The 23,200-nt window shown below is 40.1% G+C and overlaps 1 protein-coding gene across 5 annotated transcripts in view; it reads left to right on the forward strand.

Annotated features, from left to right (window-relative positions):
* RERE (arginine-glutamic acid dipeptide repeats) overlaps window positions 1-23,200 on the forward strand; it is a 409,563-nt gene that overhangs the window by 139,739 nt on the left and 246,624 nt on the right. For all 5 annotated transcript variants that reach the window (XM_045803582.2, XM_045803583.2, XM_087858422.1 and 2 more), the window contains one exon: window positions 12,197-12,665. In XM_045803582.2, the coding sequence (XP_045659538.2) occupies window positions 12,341-12,665 (325 nt within the window). In that variant the 5' untranslated portion in view covers window positions 12,197-12,340. Of the gene's footprint in view, window positions 1-12,196; window positions 12,666-23,200 lie in introns of those variants that run through there.

Below are 23,200 nucleotides of genomic sequence, written 5' to 3' on the forward strand. Positions count from 1 at the left end.
CCTGAATCCATGGTTTCCTACCTCGACAGCAGCCAGAGGGAATCTGTTAAAATGTAACTCAGATAGTTAACTTCTCTATGCAAGACCCTACAATGGCTTTTCTCTTATTTCAGTAAATGCTCCCAGCTTCCTCTTCATCTCTGGCTTCCTTCTTGTCTTCACTGCTTCAGCCACCTTGGCCTTTTGCTACTGTTTGGATATGCCACGCATGCTTCTGTCCCATGCCTTTGTCCTTGCTTTTCTGTCTGCCTGGAATGCTTTTCCAACCCAGCTAACCACACAACTTGCTCACTTACTTTCTTTAGGTCAAATGACCCCTTATCAGTGATTACCTTAAATAAACTAACAGCCTTTCATCCCCTTAGCTCCGCTTTGCTTTTCTCCATAGCACTTACCAGCAGGTAATATACTATGTATTTTCTTGTTTGTTGCCTGCTTTCTCTCTCCTTTCTAACTCTCAGCTCTCTCTGAGGTTAGAGATTTTGTGTATTCTGGTCACACATGTATATTTGCTGAATTAGTGGAAGAAGTAACCAAGAGTCTGCTCTGGACTTTGTGTTTATTTGACAATCAGTGTTACAGCTACAACATCTAAGTATTGTGGTCCAGGCCATGGGACTCCCAGTACTTGCTCCTCAGTCACTGGTTGCCTGCATCTGCAATTGAGTAATTCCGGTGGCTCTTCTGCTTTTCTCTGACCTCAGGCTAACAAAGATGGCAGGGTAATAAATGTGGTCAACCTAGAGAGAATCACGCCCAGTTAGAATAGCTCATACATAGAAAATGGCCAGTTGAGTTTTGGCTTAGACTCTGCTTTTAGTCAGGGCTACTTTTCCTTTTCATCTAAGACTCAGATTCTAAGTGTTTTTAGAAGGACTGCTCCAGTGAGTTTTATGATTCTTTTTTTCCCTTGATATAATTTGTACCCATGGATTAGAAGTGCATTATGAGTGCTTTTGGTTTTTCAAATGTGTGTGAAGTGTAATTGTATTAACTATAAAATTCACCCTGTCATTACCTTTCATCAAACGCTGAGTGCTTTTGTGCCATGGTTGCGAATTACTTTGAATCTTGGAGCTCTGCAGACTTAGAGCAACCCTGTCCAAGTTACCTACTTCTGCACATGTTGGGTAGATATGGTAAACCTGACCACATATTCCTGTGTATTAAAGAATATTGTGGTCCAAAGAATGTTCTCTTTCATTCCTAGCATTACATGAAATAAAACTTCTCCTTCTGTATGTTTAATTAACTATGCTTTTACAGCTTTAAGAGGTGGTTTTACTCAATTGCAGAGGTAAAAGCTCCTCCTTATTTTAGCCAGATGTATCTTTTTTCTTAGCTGTAGTAAAGCTTGAGTTTCCTCTTACTCGTTTGTAACACTGCTGTTTCTGTGTTTGAATAGCTTTATTGAAATATAATTTACCCATTTAAATTATGCATTTAAGGGCTTTTAATATATTCACAGATAGGTGCAACCATCACCGCAGTCAATTCTAGAACATTTTTATCACTCCTAAAAGGAACCCCATAACTATAACAGTGTCATGACCACCCCCCCCATCACTAATCTGCTTTCTGTCTCTGTGGATTTGCCTTTCCTGGGCATTTAATATAAATGGGATCATATGATATGTGCACTTTTGTGACTGGCTTTTTTTTTTTCATGTATCATGATGTTTTCCAGGTTTTATCCATGTTGTAACATGTATCAGTATTTTACTTTTTATTGCTGAATAATATTCTGTTGTGCGGATGTACTGTAGTTTACTTATCCATCTGCTTAGTTTTCTGTTTATGGCTGTGCTTTGGGAAAGTGAGTTTAGGAATTCTATCCCTTTTCATATCAGGGTCTTGGATTCATAGGCATTTGGTTTCCTTTGTACTTGGCATTGTGGACATCAGGTTTTCTCTTTAATTGTATGATAACAGAAACATCCACTCGACCCCATAATCAGACAAGTCACCGATGAGAAATATTACTCCTAACAACCTTCAGGGCTTGCCAGGAAACATCAAGATTTCAGGATATGTTACTTCTGTTTTCCTAATTCAGCTTCAGACACCTGTGTAATTACTATTTCAGGCAATGCTTTGAATTAGTCTAGCTTATTTCAGAGAACAAAGAACATGCCATCTTATAGTTTTTGTAATAGTGTTACCTTTATGGATTGCATATTAGTTAAGCATAAATGAACAAAGCAACACACATGCTTATTAATCCCTTGAAATCTCTGTGATAGACAAATAATTTTATTTGTTTAAAGCAGTGGTTCTCAACTGTAAGCAACTTTGCTTCCCAGAGGATAGGTGGCAATATTTGGAATTCTTTTTTGTTGTCCTGATTGGAGCAGAGGGTTGTGCTATTAGAATCTACATGGGAAGAGACCCAGGGATAATGCACAGGACAGCCTCCCCGCAACAAAGAACGATCTGGTGCCAAATGTTTATTGTGCCACAGCTGAGAAGGCCTTCTTTAGAGTGACCATTGAATTTTCTTTAACCCACTGAGCAGAAGTGACACAACTGTAGGCAGTGTGGAAGGCAAAGAATTCTGTATGTATTTGGTAGAACTTCACATTTAACAATATAGGAAAGCAGTTGCTTGTATTGAATGAGTTTGTGTTCTTTTTTGTTTTTTTTTTAAGATTTGATTTATTTGTCAAAGAGGAGGAGAGAGAGAAAGAGAGAGAGAGAGAGAGCACAAACAGGGGGAGTGGCAGGCAGAGGGAAAAGCAGGCTCCCTGCTGAGCAAGGAGCCCAGTGTGGGACTCGATCTCGGTACCCTGGGATCATGACCTGAGCTGAAGGCAGCCGCTTAACCGACTGACCCACCCAGCTATCCGTGTTTGTGTGTTCTTTAAAGAAAGGGGTGATTGATTGGGTAATTAGTGATTTATTTGTTTACTTGTTTATTTATGGAGACCTTCTTGGGCACCTCATCTTTGGGAATTCCTTATTCCTACTTCAAATAAAAAGATTATATATTGTTATTTAATTTTAATGAGTTGTTAATTGTAATCTAGTGTTTTGCTGGTTTGGGTGCTTTCCCCACCCTTTTCAGGTCCTCTGTTTTTTTATTGTTATGTCTTTTTGGAAGAAATTAATTGTCAAGAGTCCACTAATCTCCATTCTTCCAGTTTTTCCCCCAAGCTTCTGAGGGAGGAAGTGTTACTCTAAGCATTACATCCACTTCTGAATAAGGGCCATTCATTCCGCAGGTCCCTCTGTTTTGATACCGCAGAGGTCCCTCTTTGAATTTGACTAGTGCATCCCATCTCAGTTATTTATGTTCTTTCAATGAGATACATGTTCCGGGAGTGAGTATATGAACTCAGAATTGATTGAGTTTAAATATTCATTAACCCCAAATGTAGATAATTGTTGGAGGGACATGTAGAGCCAGTCATTTTGTTGGGTTTGTCAGGTGGAAGAATTTCACAACCCATTTATTTTTACACAGAAGAACTACTCTTAGTACCACATCAGTTTCAGATAAAACACAGTTTTACTTCTGCATGGGTTCACAGACCTGCTGACCCCGTATTTCAGTGTTACCTTGCAGGTTCGTCAGTGATTTTTCTGCCATATTTTGAGGTATTCTTTGTAGCAGGTTGCTGCTTACGAGAATACCTTATTTCTTACCCAGTGAGGACAAGTGTTAGAGTGACATTTCCCTTTTCAGAGCAAAAGTCATTACATTTTCTCTCCCAGGATGTTGATATGAAAAGGAACAGGAGAAGAAAATTGGTTTCCCTTTGAAAGCAAGTTGCCCAGCTGTAGCATGCCTTTTTGGTGTTCTTTTGCATGCTGGCTGCAGCTGCTTCTCTTGGAGGCAGGACCCAGCAGATGGGGTAGCTTTCTTGGGTCTTCCGCATTTGGACCATCTCATTTTGTTCCTAAAGGAGAATGCTAAATGCAGAAATGGCAAAGGCAGAAGTTCTGGAGGTGCTTTGGTTCCTGATCTAGGCTTTCAGAGATAGCGGATTTGAAAGCAAGCTTGTTCAGATGGAACTAACAACTCTTAATGGAAAATATCTCTAGTCAGACAAGATGAATGTTTCCAAAATGCTATTTTCATCTCGAGAGCCTGCAATGACACCCTGTTTGCTTAGCCTACTGTTTTGGATAACTTGGATTTTAAGGATGGGCATTTAAGGCAGTATGGCCTCGTGATTAAGAGTTATAGGCTCTGGAGTCTGCAGCCTGGGTATATATTCTAGATCTAACACGTAACTGTGTGATTTTGGTCTCCTTGCTCAGCTTCTCTGTGCTTGCTTTCGCATTGGAAAATGTACGTAACAATAGTAGCTACTGAATAGAGTTAGGTTGATCATATGACCTGGTTTATATATGTTTTTTCTTGAACAATTATTAATCTAGAGAAGAATAAATGAATTAACATGTAAAATGCTTAGTGCATGATTAAGTGCTCAGTGAGTGTTAGTTAGCTGCTTTATTATTTTAGGAGCCTCCATTAACTATCCCCCCTCATCCCCCCAAGCTTATTTCCTACTGGTTTTTCCCTGTAGTTCCCCTTAAGGATGGTGATTTAATCTACCGCTCTTCTTACTGTACTTTTTTGCACCTGGGATGTTTTCTGTATCTTTTTGCTCGTCCCTACCCTATTCTGGTTTATGATCCAGCCCAAGCATCACTTGTTGCTCATGAAATATTTTCTTTCCCAAATAAAAGTCTTATCATAGTGCTCTCTTGACTTATCTAGCTCATGCGTGAAAGGGAGGGCAGGAAAAGGTAATTTATTGCTCATCTTGATATACCAGAGTCAGGATCTGAGAGTACAACAGACGGCAACAAAAGTCAAGGGTCAATTTCTCATGGAGCGTCTAGTTTCTAGATAGCTGTTAATCAAATCACACAAATAAATGTGAAATTATAGTTGTGGAAAGTGTTGCAAAGGGATTTAGCCTAGTCATTTTGGACAGGAAAGGACATCTCAAGGAAGTTGCTGTTGAGCTGTGACCTGAAGGAAGAGTAGGAGATGCCTAGGCCAAGAAAGGAGAGGAGCATCACAGACCAGAGGAAGAACTTGAGCGCAGTACTCCCTCCGGGTAGGAGGGAGTGTGGTGTATTCAGGGAGCTGAGGGAAGGAATGCCAGAGTGGTGCGAGATGAGTAAGGTAAAAAGGTAAAGGGCTCTTGGAGCACCTGTCTGGCTCAGTCAGAGGAGCGTGCAACTCTTGGTCTTGGGGAGTTGTGAGTTCAAGCACCACCCTGGGGGTAGAGATAACTTAGGAAAAATTAGAAAGAAGTAAAAGGGCCTTGCAGATCATGTTATGATTTGGGTTTTTAGCTAACAGAAGTGGGAAGTCATTCAATGACCATTTTTAAGGTGTGGATTTACATAATCACATCAGCCTTTTGAAAGGTGCGTGCACCCTGGCTATAAAGTGTAGAAGGAGAATTGTAAGGGTTCGTAGGAGTGTATTTGAGGAGAAGCCAGTTGAAGTGGTCCAGAAAAGCCATCCTAGGAACTTTAACTGAGGTTGTGGTGTTGGAGGTGTCCTGAAGTAGAGGAGGTTGAGAGAAATTTATAAGGTAACAGTGACAGGATTTGTTGATGCCAGGATGAGAGGTAGGCGCTAATGATGCTGCCTGGGTGTCCAGCTTGCATAACAAGCGTGGGCAGGGGCACCAGTCACTGAGAAGAGACCATTTAGAAGAGGGGCTCATTTGGGGCCGGAGTGTGCCTTTAGTTTGGATGTGTTGGGGATACCTTTGAGCCCTGCAGGAGGAGACTTGAGGTGGACAGTTTTCACTGTGCTGACGTTTGGTAGACATGTACGTTTGTGGATCACCTGTGTGTTTGTGTTGCCTGTGGGCTGATGGACATGTATGATGGAAGTCGAGGATGAGAAAGGGACCCCACATAGTGCCCTGTAGAACTCCTGCTCTGGCTGGCGGGGTACTGGGGGCAGAGGATCAGGTAGATAGGCCCAGGAGAGGACCTTGCCAGGTAAGCCAAAGTCAAGCAGCCTTCCCAGAAGGAGGATGTTTGTTCAGCCCCAGGATGCTGAATGGTCAAATGCTAATGAGGTTGACACTCTCCAGTGGATTTGATACAGAGAGGAAATTGCTTTAGTCGGAGTTGTTTCAGTAAACATGATATGATAGCCATGGTCCTTGTCAGTTAGTGGAGAAAGGACACAGGTTAGCAATGGATGATGGTAGTGGGATCAGCAAGGGCCCTTTTACAGGCAGAATGGGGAACAGTGGGAGCCTTCCTGGAGTTAGGCAGCAGAAATGCCTGAAGCCCTGAAGGTGCGCAGAGGTTAGGCAGACCAAGGGGAAGGGATGCGTTTTCTAAGCTCGTGGGTTCCTGAGATGGAAGGAGGTGCTTTGAGGTGGCTGGAGCATACAGGAGAGGCGGAGATGGAGCTGGAGAAGCAGAGGGGGCAGTCAGAAGGTAAAGGTCTATACAGTCTTTGGAAAGGAATGGCGGAAAGTGAATTGTACTTATTTTAAAGGCTAGATTGTGTGGGGGTGTGAATTATATCTCTGTAAAGCTGTTTAAAAAAAGTGGTGCAGTGTCAGACATGCTGGCTGGCTGCATTGCAGGATGAATTGGAAGGAAGGCAAAAACAAGCAAAATTTTAGTCACAGAGATCAGTTAGAAGGCAGTTGTATTAATCTGTGTGAAAGATGATGATGCCTTGTTAGAATCAGCAGGAGCAATGGGTAAAATTATAGAGATATTCAGGATATGACTGGTAGACCCTAAGAGCTGAGCAAAATGCCTGGTGTGTGGTGGGGCATTTAGCAAACACAAATATTTCTTGATCTGGCTGAACGAGGAAGAATTAATTGTACTTCACTAGCTGCATTTGGTGAGTCAAGTGTCCTACAGAATTTGGCTTAAGTTATTAGCATTCAGGGAGTGAGAACTCAGGAAGGAGTGGCAACTTTTCATGGATAAGTGAGTTTTACATGATCCCAGAGAGTTTTTTTTTTTTTAATTTTTGTCATTTGTAGTCCATTTTACACGATTTAGTTCTCGGTTGTACAACAGAATCCTCCCCCCCACGCGCCACAAGAGATACTAAGTTCTTGAGGGTGGGGGATAATGTTTGGCTACGTTTGTATCTTGCATAGCAGATATATTATTGGGTATTATCTACTAGTGAGAGTTTCCATCTGTAAAGCACTTCACAGTCTGTAAGTGCGTACTCATATGGTCTGCTTAATTAACTTAATTCTCATAGCAGCTCTGTGAAGTAGCAGGTGATGGTCCCTGTTTCACAGCAGTGAAACGGATTCAGAGAGGTAGAGTGATTTGCCCAAGGTAGTTCAGTACATAGCAGTGGCAAGAACTTGGGTCTTGGCTTCTCAGTCCAGCTGGGACTGCTTAAATAGTGTCAGGAAATGGTTTTCTTAAAGTGAGGTTTGGGCCCTGAGCATGACAGAAATTTTGGCACTTTATCTGAATCGGTTCTGATAAGTAGTGTTGAGGGGTTTGTAGGCGGTTGGTGGCTTCACTTTGAAGAGGCAAATGATGTTTATGTGGAAGGTGAAGTAACTGAAGTTAAGAAGAGTACTTCTGTGTCACTGGTTCCTGAAGGCCTTTGACTCGGATTAGCTGCGAACACAGCTAGACCAGCTGACCAGATTTTACCAGTTAAGATAAAATGATGAAGTGCAACCTGATAAATGTAGAAACTAGTGAGAGGAATATATGTTTTTTTAATGAGTCCTAGGGGTACTGCTTTTAGAAATGTATAAGTTGTAGGTCTGTTTTGAATATCCACTCTACTCCAGCATGAGTAATAAAGGTTTTTGTGGGTTTAAAAAATTTTATCAGAAAAACCATGCACATTCACTTCCTTGCTGATCTCATTCAATCTCATGGCTTTAAAAACTAAATTAAAAAGTAAATTTTTATCTCCAGCCTGGACCTCTGCCTACTGAAAAACTTTATGTGGTTTTTATAGGCTTTTCAAACTTAGCATGTTCGTACCTGAGCTCTTAATCTTTCTTCCAAAACTTATATAATGCCCACTTCATCATCGGCTGCTCTTGCCAGAACCCTTGGAGTTGTTCCTGACTTCTTTCCCTCACACCTCACCTCCCAGTTTGTCAGCACATCCAGTTTGACACTTGCCTTAAAAATACATAGAAAATAAGACTCCTCCCCTTCTCTGCTCCTGCCGTGCTGGTCCGTCCCAGCTACCTTTGCCTCTTACCTGGCTTGTTGCAGTAAGCCTCCCTCCTCTTCATGCTGCAACCCCTGCATCCCTTTAGGTTTTTTTCCCAATGACCAGAGTGATCTTAAACACAAGTGAGATCATGTCTTTCTCTGTTACTCAGATCCCTGCAGTGGCTGAAGTGTCATTGGAGTCACTTCATGTCACTTCGTGGCACTTGAGTAAAGGCTCCAGTGTCCTTACACTGGCGTACAAGGCAGGATCCAGCCCCCCTTCACCTCTCTGAACTCATCTCCCACCACTCTCCCTCTTCCTCATGCCACTGCAGCCCCATCGGCCTCCTGTGTCTTGAGTGTGCTCAGCTCACTTCTGCCTCTGGACATTTGCACCTCCTCTCCCTCTGCCGGAATGATCTCCCTTCATGTGCCCTCATAGCTTTTTCTCTAACACGCTAGCTCGGGGCAAAGCCTGAGGCATTCCTTCACCGTCATTTAAAATTGCAATTCTCCCACACTCTGTGTCCCCCCATTGGATTCCCCATTTAAGATCTTTCCATGTACTGTATATATATCATTCTTTTGATTATGGTCTTTCTCCACTCCCTGGAACATCAATTCCACAAGAGCAGGGAAGTTCGTGTGTAGTTCTCTGCTGCTTTCCTTACACCTAGAGCAGTAACTAGTATACAGTAGGCATTTGGTAGACATTTGTTCAGTGAATAGATGGACTGTTGTGAGTCTGAACATGTTCTAGATTAGATTTTCTTTTTCTTTCTTTCTTTCTTTCTTTCTTTCTTTCTTTCTTTCTTTCTTTCTTTCTTTCTTTCTTTCTCCTTCTTCTTTTTCTTCTTCTTCTTCTTTTTTTTTTTTTTGTTATTAAAGTATCTTATAGGGGTGCCTGGGTAGCTCAGTCATTTAAGCGTCCAACTCTTGATTTCGGCTTAGGTCCGAACTGATCCTTGGTGTCGTGGGATTGAGCCCTACATGGGGCTCTGAGCTCAATTCGGAGTCCGCTTGGGATTCTCTCCCCCTGCGCCAACCCCCCCGGCTCACACTCATGCGCACGCGTGCTCGCTCTTGCTGTTTCTCAAATAAATAAAAAAATAAAATCTTAAAAAAAATTTTTTAAAGTATCTTTTACTGGTTTTGTTTAACTAGATGGAGCAGTGGATCGACAGAAATACCTTCAATATTTTTGTCTTTGTTACTGGACAAAAATTTCTTTTGGGGAAGGGAAGGGCAAAGTGAGTGTGTTTCCTAAATCTGGGCAACTTATCAGCCCGGATGCATGCAGGAAAAGTTAGCACTTATGAAGAGCTGGTGACCTTGGGGGCACAGATAATGACCTGACTAGTAGGTTGTAATCAGATCAGATGGGGTTTACTTTGGCAGAATCATTGGCTGTATGGCTTCATGCACGTGATTTCTTCTCCGTTTCCCTTCTGTAGTCTATATAAGGTGGGGATGGTGACTTCTGTCTGGTTCATTTCACTGAGCTGTTGAGAGAAAGAATTGAATGAGATCATGGCAGAAACCTGCTTTGTAAACCCCTTATTGTTAACAAAAATGCTGTTGTTGTATTGGTAGATCATTTCTAGCAAATTGAAGTGACAACTACACATCTCATTGACATCTGGTTTCTCTCTGGGTCCCTTTCCTCAAATGTCACATTATTATTGTGTGTTGGTCATTGTATAATGAGGCTCAAAAATATTCTGATTAGTATGGTAAATGCAGAGGAAAAAAACCCATACATCCCTGTTGCACTGTATTTTAGAGCCAAATGTAAATGGTAATTGGTTGACTTTTTCTTTGGAGTATCACTGTTCTTAGTTACCTGAAAGTTGGGTACACACACGGGATTTTATTTTGTGGATGCCCTCTCTGTTGTTTCTTGAATTTTCTTTCTTGCTTACTCTTGGCAGAAATAACTCAAATTTCTTTGTAAATAGAAACTAGTATGTGATTTTGTAAGGAGTAGTGTTGAATATACAATTTAGACTTAATATTTCTTTCCTTTTTGAGTACTGAAATAATATTTTTACATAATTTTCTGGTTATCTCGTTAACCCTGGAGAGAATGATCTTTTCCTTAAATTCATCAGTTGTCTGTCCTTGAGCTATATCTAAGAGGTTTTCAGCCTAAGCTCCTTGTTCTTTTTAGATTCCCAGTAGACCTTGGTATGTTTTCAGTGTCAAAGAGGAATGTTTTAACAACGGTGTTAGCTGATAGTTTTCTTTCTTGCATGATTGGCTTGTTCATGCTTTAAACTTAAGCCCAGTGGAGAAAGTAATATGTCTCTTTGTGTATTTTCATTTGCTAACACTAGTGGCCTACAGGGACTTGGGAGTATATTACTGTCTGTTTAGCAGATGATTCATCTAGGCAGAACTTTTGCAGGCACTAGGATAATTTTTCATTTTCTTGAAATATGTTTAGAAAATTGAAATCCTATCTAGAAGCATATTTCTTTGTAGAAGGAAGTAATCTACGTCTGTGCTACATGCTTACTCCCTTCTGACTTTGCTTTAAATTGTCAGCATTATTGCTCGTTCATAGGTCTGTCTCCCATAGGCGGTTGTGAATATTTTATATTTTCTTGAATGCCTAAGGATATTTGAGGTGCTCATGGAGAGGTCTTTTCTGGTGTCAGATTTGACCTAACAGTTTTGGAGAGAGTATATGATAATTTTTATGGTTTTGGCATGACCAAATAGAATTTTCTCTGTGTTTAAGGCATGTAATTGCAAGTTGATTTGTTTATTGTTGTCTAAGTAAAGAGGACCAATCCTTTGTTTGTTTGCATATGTTGTTTTCTGTCTGGCCCTAGTAACATAAGAAACAGATGGTTCTCATATTGATCAGTTCCTTGCTTTTTTCTTTTCTTTTCTTTTCTTTTCTTTTTTTTTTTGGCATTAGAACATTGAGGGCAAGGACTCTTTGAATTTTTCCCTATTGTATCTTCAGTTCCAAACACCTGGCACATAGATAGTGTTTAGTATAGATCGTTGAACAAATGAGAGGAGATGTTGAGGAAGATGATACAGGAGGGCAAAAGATAAATTACTGGTAATTATGACTGTCCCCAAACTGACTTGTAAACGGAACAGTCCCTATCTGTCTATCATTGTCCTACACCCGCCCTGTAAAATTTTTATAATAATTGTGTTGGTTTGGAATTGGAGAATCTCTCTTCTCATTGTAAAACCTTGAAAACTTGAGTCTTTCCTTGTTAGGCTTAGTTCTACAGAGGAGTTTACTAGGGAAGTTATTAATAGTGGAAATTTGAAAGAATTTAAAAGCCACCTAATATTCCCTAAAGATGGAAGGTTGTTTTTGAAAGCTGTTTTGTTTTGTTAAGGCAGAGATAATTCAGAGAATACCATTTTTCCTGTAAAATAACTAGAGTAGTAGACTTAGAAGATGGGAAAAATAGTAATTGAGGGCAAAAGAATCTTGCTTTGAGGGTCTTTGCTTTTATTTGAGTCAGTGCCTGTGTTTATTCTTAAGAGGAGCTCTGGAGATTTGGAGATGTGGCTAGAAAGAGTCTTCAGAAGATAGTTCCCTGTGAGAGACATCTTGAGACATTTTTCCAGGCTATCCAAATTATTTTTCCCCCACGTGGAAGTAGTTTTAGTATATAGGTTCTTGCCCTTGTAAATTAATATTTTGGGTTATGAAACTCCTTTTGTATAATTACAGCCATTATATGTTATGTATTAGGGTACACTTTGCTTTTTCCTTCAAAAGAAGAAAAACAATTGATGTGTACAGAAAGTATGGTTTACTATTATGCATTGAGATGTTTTCATTATTGGTGTGGTGGTAAATCCCAAACCATACACTAGCTGAGGCCAAAAAGCTTTATCTACTTAAACTTTGTCTCACTTGTCCTAACTTTTTTCCTATGGTTTGGCAGATTTTTGGGGCTAAAACATGAGTAAGAGATTCATTTAACAAAACATTATTTTAGGAAGGAAATATGAGAAAATGTTAAAGTAACATCAGTTTCTCTTTCTGTCTTTTCTTGCCTAGCGTTTTAGAAACGTTGGGGTAGTTGGAGTGGTTGGATTTTCCCTGGAATTGAGTGAGAAATTCAGAAGACTGAAGCCCAGGCTTACTGTCTACCTTTCACGGAGGCCTAGCCGTGAGAGGACAGAAGAAGGCACGTGGCGAATCATGACAGCTGACAAAGACAAAGACAAAGACAAAGAGAAGGACCGGGACCGAGATCGGGACCGAGAAAGAGATAAACGAGACAAAGCAAGAGAGGGTGAGAATTCAAGACCACGCAGGAGTTGCACCTTGGAAGGAGGAGCCAAAAATTATGCTGAGAGTGACCACAGCGAAGATGAGGATAATGATAACAATAGTGCCACCACGGAGGAGTCCACGAAGAAGAACAAAAAGAAACCACCGAAAAAAAAATCTCGTTATGAAAGGACAGACACTGGCGAGATAACCTCTTACATCACTGAGGATGATGTTGTCTACAGACCAGGAGGTAAGGAGCACAGTGTTTGTGGTGGAGAAGTGACATCAGCATTTACAGGCCTCTTTACACATTAGGGAAGGCAGGGGATCCAAAAAAGGAGATAGTAGTTTTGGGTAGGAAACACATTAATCCACTTTGGGGCAGTTGGATTTACTGGCTTCTTGCTCGTGTCTACCTCAGCTTGGTCTTCTGTCCTAGTTTGTGTGTTTGTCATTTCTTTCCTCGTGTCCTTGTGCTCTACCTCTTGCTCTTTATCTTCAACACCCCTGCAGAATAGAATACATGGTAGGGTAAGTAAACCTTAGTTGAGATTCTTAGAAGCAGGATGTTTCACATTAGCTGCAGGAGTGAGCAGAAGCTGAAGAAGTATTTTTAAAAGCCTTTAGACCAAAGTTTATTTCTCTGGTAACCTCCTTTTCCAAGGAATTGAGCTTCAGAATCTCTAACCAATGATAATAGATGAAGACAACTAACTTGCTTTGTTTACCAGAAAATGTACTATAGTTGACTCAGTGTATTGAGGTTTATAGCATTGTTCGGAGAGAGACAGACCAGCCTTCAGATGAGATGCAGGGAAACCAGTGATTGAGAACCTACCGGGCACCCGCAAAACTTTCTCCCCCACCTTTTGGAAAAGATTTATTTATTTGAGAGAGAGGGAGAGAGAGTAAATGTGTGTATGAGTGGGAGAAGGGGTAGAGAGAAGGAGGGAGCGATTCCCAAGCAGACTCCCCGCTGAGCTGGAATTGGGGCTGTGTCCCATGACCCCTGAAATCATGACCCCAGCTGAAATCACAAGTCAGAGGCTCAACAGAGTCACCCAGGCGCCCCATAGAACTTTTCTTTTCTCATGTCAGGTATTGTGTGTGTTAAGGTATTTTTCTTACAGAAGTCAATAAAACTAGCTAAAGTGGTTTTGTTTGAATTACTTGTAATGCTGAGAAGTGACATGAATTTCATGAGGTGTAATTAAGAGATTAAAAGCCTCCTGGTTTGCTGTTCTTCCAGGAAAGAGAAGTTAAAGAAATTATATTATGTCATTAACCTGGTACAGTTGTTTTACTGAGGAGTACTCTAACTTTTCTGAACTTTGTGTAAAGTACCAGATTTTTTTCCCCCTGTATAGGAATTTGTTCTGAATTTCAAAAGATAAACAGTATTAGAACTTATATAAACTTGTAGTCACAGCTTTAATTTATTGATGATTGAGGAGATACTTATGTGACATAAAAGTATAGTGTTAGGTTTTAGGTGAGCGAGAGCTCTGCGGTAGAGATCTAGTAATGTGTGGGTTACGATATTGTCAGTGTCTATGATTTAAAAGACTTAGATATTGGACAGTAAGAATATCTGAGCCACTGAAGAATATCTCATTATAGAGTTACTATGCATTACATACATCAATCTATTCCATTTTAAATCGCGAGAAAGGAACAGAACGTGTTAACTTCTTTAGATACAGATTAGAGTATCATAACTTAAAAATAAGGAAAGATCTTGTTATCCTTTTCTCATGATATGTAACAATTCAGTGTGATAATGTGATCGTCTGGATCATTGTCAAAAGGCCTACTGCCTTGTGCAGTACCGAATACCCACCTTTCTCAAGGGAATGTTACTCCTGTGTCAGTGCTGATACTTCCCTCAAATATTTGTAGTCAGACATGAGTGGGAAGTGCCTTACATACTGTCCCTGTCATAAGAGATTCATAGTTAATGACCCTGAGATGTCCTGCAGTTCAGGAAGCCTTTGTAATGTTAAAAACAAAACAAAAAAAAAAAACCACCAAATCTGCTTTTCTTCCCCATTTATGGGATGGTGGCATCCTGTTTCTGCTGATTATGTCTCTAAGGGAAACCACTTTTGAGGAAACGGGTTTGGGTGCCCATTGATCTTGCACCTTTTAGTGGATAGTAGAAGCCCTTCCTGCTTGATGTATGGAAGAGTATGTGAGGGGATGTCACTCGGGGCTTGTTTACAAACAGTGAGTTCTTGAAGTGTTTTGGAGTTGAACTGAGTAATTTATGAAGGCAGGCATTGTTTTGTAAATCTTGAGGACCTTTGTGAAATATGAAAAAGATATGTTCTGTCCTGAAGCTAAATATAAAGAATCTATGAAAACCAAAAGTGATGTGAAATTTTCTGTGACACTCAGAGCATAACCACTTTGTGTGAGGTGCCCCTTGTACTCAGGTGGGTGACAGTGTTGTGGCCTGGGGTTTGCACATTGCCAGGTCCAGTGGATGTGTGTCTCTTTGGTTAGGAGACTGACCTTGACCTCTCAGTGTTCTTCAGATTATTTGGTCTGAGAAGAATGAGATTTTATTGAGAAAGTGATATTATTTAGAGTTTGTTACTAGCTAAAATTTAATCTCATGCATAGTCACAACCAGCTCTTTTTTGCCCCTGCTCCTCACCTCTGTGGAGTTATTTCTATTTTGTCCACAGGAGCTCAGCTTGACTTGAAGTTGCTTATTTGCACTTGTAACTTGCTCTTGCCTCAGGCTAGCGAACCTCTTCTCCATACACACACAGACAGACTTACTTAATTCCTGTCCTTCTTTCAGTGCTCCCCTTTCAGAGTTACTGCCTTTCCTCTCCCAAGTTACACAGATTTCCTTAATAAACACTGTCATAGCATTATGAATCTTTTCTAGAACTTACAACTAATAATTTTCTTTTTATTTCTGTTATTTTAGGATTAATATCTGTCTCTCTCTTCCATAAAGGCTTAAAATCTGCTTTTCCTTATCATTGAATTCCTGGCACCTATGACAGTAATGTACACATAGTGTGTATTTTTAAATATTTGTTGAATAAATTTCTGAAAACTTTTCAAACATTTATTGACTGATGAACGATGTCCAAGTTAGAATAATAGAATGGATGGATGAATAATGGCATAGGTTAGAATATGGAAGTCTATCTTGAATCATTTATTTGCCGATAAATGATTTAAGACTTACCATAAAAACCAAAACAAAAACCTTGTAGGGCTCTATTATATATTGCCCCCATGTCTAATCTAACTTCTTTGTTGTCTATCAACCATTACTCTGCTTTTGAGATGACTGTCACGGTAACAAATTGATTTATTACAAAGCTGTGTGCAGCCAGATTTCCCTTATGGGCTTCTTTAGCATAGGATATTGATTTCTAAAGTTTGCTGTGGGTGGCATATTAATTTCTTTCCACTATTTTCTCCCCCTCCCCCCAGCTTTACAGAGATATAATTGACATCTAATGTTGTTCAAGATGTACAATGTAGTGATTTTAAATATGTGTATATTGCAAAATGATTACCACAATAAGGCTAGTTAACACATCCATCACCACACATAGGTACTATTGTGTGTGTGTGGGGGGGGTGAAAACTTAATCTACTTTCTTAACTTTCAAACATACAAGGCAGTATTTATTTTTTTTTCTGTACAGTTTATTTTTTTATTTTTTTTTTACAATGCAGTATTTTTTTTTTTTTTTAAAGATTTTATTTATTTATTTGACAGAGATAGAGACAGCCAGCGAGAGAGGGAACACAAGCAGGGGGAGTGGGAGAGGAAGAAGCAGGCTTATAGCAGAGGAGCCTGATGTGGGGCTCGATCCCATAACGCCAGGATCACGCCCTGAGCCGAAGGCAGACGCCTAACCGCTGTGCCACCCAGGCGCCCCTACAATGCGGTATTTTTAACTTCAGTCACCGTGCTGTATATAATATCCCCAGGACTTTTTCATCTTTTAACTGGAAGTTTGTACCCTTTGACCACCTCCACCCGTTCCCTCCATCCCCCCCACCCCCCTCCCTGTGGCAGCCACTAATCTGGTCTCTGTTTCAGTGAGTTTGGTGTTTTTAGATTCGACATGTAAGTGACGCCATGCACTATTTTGTCTTTTTCTGTCTGTTTGCCTTAGCGTGATGACCTCAGGGTTCATCCAGTTCTCAGGATCCCCCCCTCCCCCATCCCTTTTTTTATTGGCCAGGTAACATGTATCTATATATGACGTTTTCTGGATCCATTCATCCATTTGCAGTCACTTAGGTTGTGAATAATGCTACAGTGAACATAAGGGTGTGGATGTCTCTTCTAGATAGTCATTTCATTTCCTTCAGCTAAATACCCAGTAGTGGAATTGCTCGATTGTATGGTGGTTCTGTTTTTAGTTTTTTGAGGAACTGCCATTTTCTTTTTTTCCCCCTTTTTTTCTTTTTTAAAACTTTTTTATTATGTTATGTTAGTCACCATATAGTACATCCTTAGTTTTTGATGTAGTGTTCCATGATTCATTGTTTGCGTGTAACACCCAGTGCTCCATGCAATACGTGCCCTCCTTAATACCCATCACCGGCCTATCCCAATCCCCCACCCCCTCTCCCCTCTGAAGCCCTGTTTGTTTCCCAGAGTCCATTGTCTCTCGTGGTTCATTTCCCCTTATGATTACCCCGCCTTCATCCTTCCCTTCCTTCTCCTACCGATCTCCCTGCTATTTCTTATGTTACATAAATGAGCGAAACCATATGATAATTGTCTTTCTCTGCTTGACTTTTTCACTTAGCACCAAACCATTTTCTGTAGTGAGTAGTTGTACCCATTTACATTCTCACCAATAGTGTATTCACTATTTTCAGTTAGATACCATGATTTTTTTTTTATTCCTGATCATGTAATACAGTCAAAAAATCAAATTCAAATTATTGAGAGATACTTTTTCATTTTGGCTTATCAGTTTGCTTGCTATTTTGATAAGGAAACATGTTCTTTAAAAAAAATGCCTGTTAAGTTGGTTCTGCGTTTCTTGTATTTTGTCATATCCACTGCTACTTCTGTTTGACTCTCCCATTTACCCTCGATATATTCCTAGAATAACAGAGATCTTCAACATATACGTGGGGTGGGGGAGAAATAAACATTCGGGATTTTCAAGTTATGTCTGTTTTCCTTCTACCTTTATGAAGAAGTTTGTTATTTTCATGAAGATAAATGTTATATATAGAAGACAAAGAACTTTAAGTTTGTGGTTTATGAAATCTTAGGTGAAATAAAACATTTCCTCTTTTTATTTGCAAAATTTCCCCCTTTATTAGGAACTGGGGACTTGAACTGAAAAAAAGACCTAGAAATTAGAACTGAGTATACATTGAACATTGAGGTGTTAATTTCCTTTGATGCAAATGGAATTTAAGCTGGAAAAAATCCAAACTAAACAAAATAAAACCTGGGAATCTGGTTTGAATGAGAATGGAATGTACATATTTTTGAACGACTACTGCAGTTAAAAGTAGACTATTAATTGAGCATAATGTTGAGTAGACACAAGAAAGTCTAACACTGTATGATTCCAGGAAGAACACCTTCCAGGGCCTGGTCATGTTCCTTTTCATGGTGACACTGCCAGTTACATGGGTTTATTTGCATTGTGGGAGTTTATCATGCTTTGCGCTTTTTATGTATGTGCTATACCTCAATGAAAAATTTACTTAAAAAGTCAAAACATGAAACTATTTTCCTAGTGGATAATTTCCCTTTGAGTCGAGTTCCTAGTTAAAGAGGGAAGAAAGTCCCCAGTGTTTTAACAAATGGCATGTCTTAACATTTAGCTACTGATTGTTCTCTGAGGGGTTGCACTCTGACCTGGTAAGAGCCTGACTTTGGTTTCAAAGGCTTGATTCTCCGAATAATTGAAAACTTATCTATGGCAACTGCTAAGACAAACACTAGAAATAAACACTAAAATAAAATAAAATAAAATAAAATAAAGCAAAATAAAATTCTGCCATTTGGTGTTCCAGTACATAAATTTTTGGAGAAAATAAAACTGCATTTGATCTGTATCTTTTTATCTGTGTCTCTTGTACTTGTTGAAGAATTTTAGGTAGATGTGACACACAAATGAAGGTGTCTTGTGGCATTCTTATTTTGGGTTGAGGCACAAGTTTTTCTGATGATTGCAAGAATATTTTTTGTGTAATAAAAAATATAAACTCTGGATAAAGGAACCTTTAGGCTCAGCTTGAATGAAAGTGGTTTGGCATGTGTTACAGGTTTGTTTGCAGTCAATAAACCCAATATTAACCTGCTTAATGCCTTCCCGTGGATCCCTTGTTGGCAGTAGGCTCAATCCCAAGATCTTCATTGGCATGCCGGACTCTGCTGTGATTGCAGTCTGCATAATCCTCTTTAGACCTTTTATTTGGGAGGAGGAAGCACAGTGAGGCAGTGTATGCCTTTGCTAGGGCTGCCTTAACAGAGTACCACAGACTGAGTGGCTTACGCAACAGAAACATATCGTCTCATAGTTTTGGAGGCTAGAACTTGAAGATCAAGGAGTCAACAGGGTCATGCTCTTTCTGAAGGCAAGAGGAAAGATCTGTTTTTTCAGGCCTCTCTGAGCTTCTGGTAGTTCTTTGACTTGTGCTAGCATACCTGCAGTCTTCATATGGCATTCTCCATTTGAGCCTGTCCCTGTGTCTGCCCAAATTTCTCCTTTGCATAAGGATACCAATCATGGTGGATTAGGGCTCTCACCCATGCTACATATGGTTTTAGGGTCCACCTCATTTTAATTCATTACATTTGCATTGATTCTTTTTCCTCTTGTAAGGTCACGTTCTCAGGTATTGGGGGTTAGGACGTCACATCTGAATTTTGGGGGATACAATTCACCCCGTAACAGGTAGGAAGAGCTTTGCTGCTAGGTAGTCTCAGGTTTGAGTAAGCACATCAGCTTTCTTAGTTATGTGTCCTTAGAACAGTTGTGAAAATTTCTTGTTTTTAATCACATTCTAGTGTGGTTTTAGTGGTAGATTACATTAATTTTTTTTCCTGTTTCTTCTTCTTCTTTTTTTTTTTTTAAGATTTTGTTTGTCAGAGAGAGAGAGAGAGCCCCAGCGAGCGCATAAGCAGGGGGAGCAGCAGGCAGAGGGAGAAGCAGGCTCCCCGCTGAGCAAGGAACCTGATGTGGGACTCAATCCCAGGCCCCTGGGATCATGACCTGAGCCCAAGGCGGATGCTTAACCGACTGAGCTACCCAGGCGTCCCATCTTTTTCCCGTTTCTATTGAAATTTTATTTCATCTTTTTCTGAGTCTCAGGAAGCGATTGCGTTTTGGCACATATTAGGATGTTAGCAAATTCTGCCTATGTAAAAGAATTTTTTAGCACATTAAGAGCTATTGCTTCATCTCTATGAGGGTAAAAGGAACAAGGGAAACTGTTCTAAAGTTACTGTAACAAAAAAAATGGAGAGTGAAGGAAAATTTGAGATTAATTGTATTTTTTTTTATTTCATAAAGAAAGGGTCATTAAGTATAATGAAACGTGTGCTCTAGATATTTGGTGCTCCAAGTGTTGGCCACAGATTGGTATCCCATGAGAGTTGGTTAGAAATGCAAAATCTCAGGTTCCACAGCAGATCTGCTGAATCAGAGTTTTTGTTTTCATAAGATTCCCAGGTGATTTAAGTACACATTGAAGTTTGAGAATCATTGATCTAGACCAGTGCTTCCTAGTCTTTTTCAAGTTAATGTACAAATAGAAAATGAGCGCATTGCCCTAAGGGCTGAGAGGCCAGCATCCCAGCACACCTGTCACTTATTTATGGCAGACTAAACTCTAGTCTGCTCCAGAAACAAAAAAAGAAGAAAGAAAAAGGTGGTGGGGAAGGAAGATACACTTTGATGGCTTGAGATTTTTATGTGAAATAAAGCACATATGGTTCGGGAGGAACAGAGCAGTCGACTAGTCAGTTGGGAATGATTTGGATCCTGTACAGTGCTTGATTGCAAAGGGAACTGCGAACTTGGGTGGAAGCAGACACATAAGGGAGTGAGGAAGCTGTAACCATGGATGATAACTAACGACCGTGTTTAAAGCGTCTGCTGTTTCCAGTACTGGGCTTAATTTACATGCGTTGTTGCTAGTCCTTTAAAAAGTCTTTGTTTCCCTGTTATACAGATAAGGAGAGGAAGACACAGAGGTCAGTGCCACACGTGGGCCTGTGACAGAATTGTTAAAGCCAAGAATGGATGGGCATTTGCATAAAATACTGAAGATAAAGCCCAAAACACACCTTTGGAAAGAAAGAGATAGACCCATTTCTTGGAAAATGCAAATGATAGAATTACTTTGCTGGTTTTTGTTTTTGTTTTTGTTTTTGTTTTTTTTTCCCTGCTCCTAAAATTTAGCCAACATCTTGCCCGCTTTTGGAAATTTTCTTTCAGACACACACACACACACACACACACACACACACACACACACACAGAGTGATGTTTAAAAGGTAAGTGCGGGGCGCCTGGGTGGGACAGCGGTTAAGCGTCTGCCTTCGGCTCAGGGCGTGATCCCGGCATTATGGGATCTTAGGGGATCAAGCCCCACATCAGGCTCTTCTGCTGTGAGCCTGCTTCTTCCTCTCCCACTCCCCCTGCTTGTGTTCCTTCTCTCGCTGGCTGTCTCTATCTCTGTCGAATGAATAAATAAAATCTTTTAAATAAAAATAAAAAAAATAAAAAGGTAAATGCATAACAATTAAAGGTAAGCTGAGCCAGGAGAGATAAACTGTCCAGAATATTTAGGCTCATGCTGATTACTGGATTTGAACCCTTAACTTAGCAACTGAAAGAGAAATACATAGTTTTCGTGATTTAATAAAAGTGAGCATATTGTCTGTCTTAACCTTTTTTTGAATGCAAAACTGGAGAACATTGGTCACATCACACACACACAAATAATTTGTTGGTAGGGTAACTCACAGATTGGGTGGAAACCTCCCTGGAATGAGGGCAGTTCTTATTTTTGGTCAGGGGAAACTACTGACCATTCTTTCTGGTGCCACCACTGGAATAGGTGCCGTTAAGCATTTTGCTGACTGTTCTTGCTGTCCCTCAGTTTGAGGCACATTCCTGGAAGAGTAAATTCAGTTGGTCAGGCTTGAATTGCATGTCTGTGTCTTGGATAAAAAAAGACAGAAACCTCGATTTATTGCTCCCCCTAAAACTGTACATTCTAGGGCTTAAGGTAATTCCCCACAATGAAATTAAGGAGCCTTTCTGTAGGGGAAATAGATGAGAGCCAGCCAGAAAAATGACACATGTTCAGTGTGCCACTTCATCAGGAGACTCTCACTGTCGCACTAGATTGAGTGAGAATTTGTAACAATGTATGGATATTTATAGTTGGTTTTGCTGTATATGTGATAGGTAAATAGAGGACTGATGTCGATGGCTGGCTCATAAGCAACTATTTCTAGGCAAGAGGAGTGTGAATAGAGGGGCGTAGATTATAACATATAATTAATTACATAGTATAATATAGGATTATATTTTAGCAGGAAAGGAAAAAGTAGGTCAGAATTTAAACCTTTAATTTTACTGTTGCACTGGTATGAGCCCTTTCATCTCTATGTAAAATGAAGTGAGATAATGAGTACCTGTACCCTAGGGCTCTATCTCTAGAGAGGTGCAGCCCACCCTACCGGCTCTGGCTCTGGTCCTGACCCCAGCGGTTGCCTTGCCTGCTGTGCTCAACTTCACAAAAGCCCCACGTTAATCTGTATTGTTTTGGTGCCTTCAAGCCAGAATCTGTTGCTTTTGTTTTTTTTTTGTTTGTTTGTTTGTTTGTTTTTGTTTTTAAGAGAGGGAGAGGGTGGGAGGCAGAGGAAGAGGGAGACTCTTAAGCAAGCTCAACGCCCAGTGCGGAGCCCAGTGCGGGACTCGATCCCACAACCCTGAGATTATGACCTGAGCTGAAAACAAGAGTCGACGCTTAACTGACTGAGCCACTCAGGTGCCCCTTTATGTATTTTAAATATTTCCTACAGCAGCCTTCAGCCACTCTGGGGTGCCTGCCTGTAATGTCTTCTTTCTTGAGGTATAATTATTGATTGGAGGAAATGTAGTAATATGATTTCTGAGCTCTGTAGGTTTTGAGGAATCTGCCCTTTTCCGTGTATTTTATATAAGCCCTTTTATTTTTAGGAGCATTTTCTGCAGAACTGCAACATGATACGTAGTATTATAGTAGAAGTTATCTACATAAGTTACACTGAATTAGGATGTATTGTAAAACTGTGTACTCCAAAAGAAACAAGAATGTTTCACATATGGCCATTTAAAAATCACCCTTGGTAATGGCAAGAACATTTTAAATGCTAATTCTTTGAAACCATTTTTGTGAGCAATGAATCATCAAATTCAGAATGTAGCTTTCTGGCTATCTACTCATCTGTTTTCTGGATCCCACATTCTAGGCACTTCATCATTTGTTTCTAAATACTTATAGGCATAGGCAGGGGTAGTGACTACACTTGAGGGTTCACCCTGTGTTTCTTCAGCAGACTCTCTTGAACACCATTGTCTCAGCTATGTCTCCTTTAGGAGTTGGGTAGTAAACACATGTACAGAGCAGTTTGATCTAGGAACTTTCTTGGGAAGGGTCTTTTAAGGCTGATATTTAAGTGTAGAAAAGATTACACACACATACACACATATATGCATACAAAAAATTGACCTCAGTATTCAGTTTGTTGAAGTTTAAAAAAGTTTTTAC

The sequence above is a fragment of the Ursus americanus genome, chromosome 33 (assembly GCF_024610735.1).
Source record: "Ursus americanus isolate L20-20 chromosome 33, mUrsAme1.1.p, whole genome shotgun sequence".
NCBI classification, from domain to species: Eukaryota; Metazoa; Chordata; class Mammalia; order Carnivora; family Ursidae; genus Ursus; species Ursus americanus.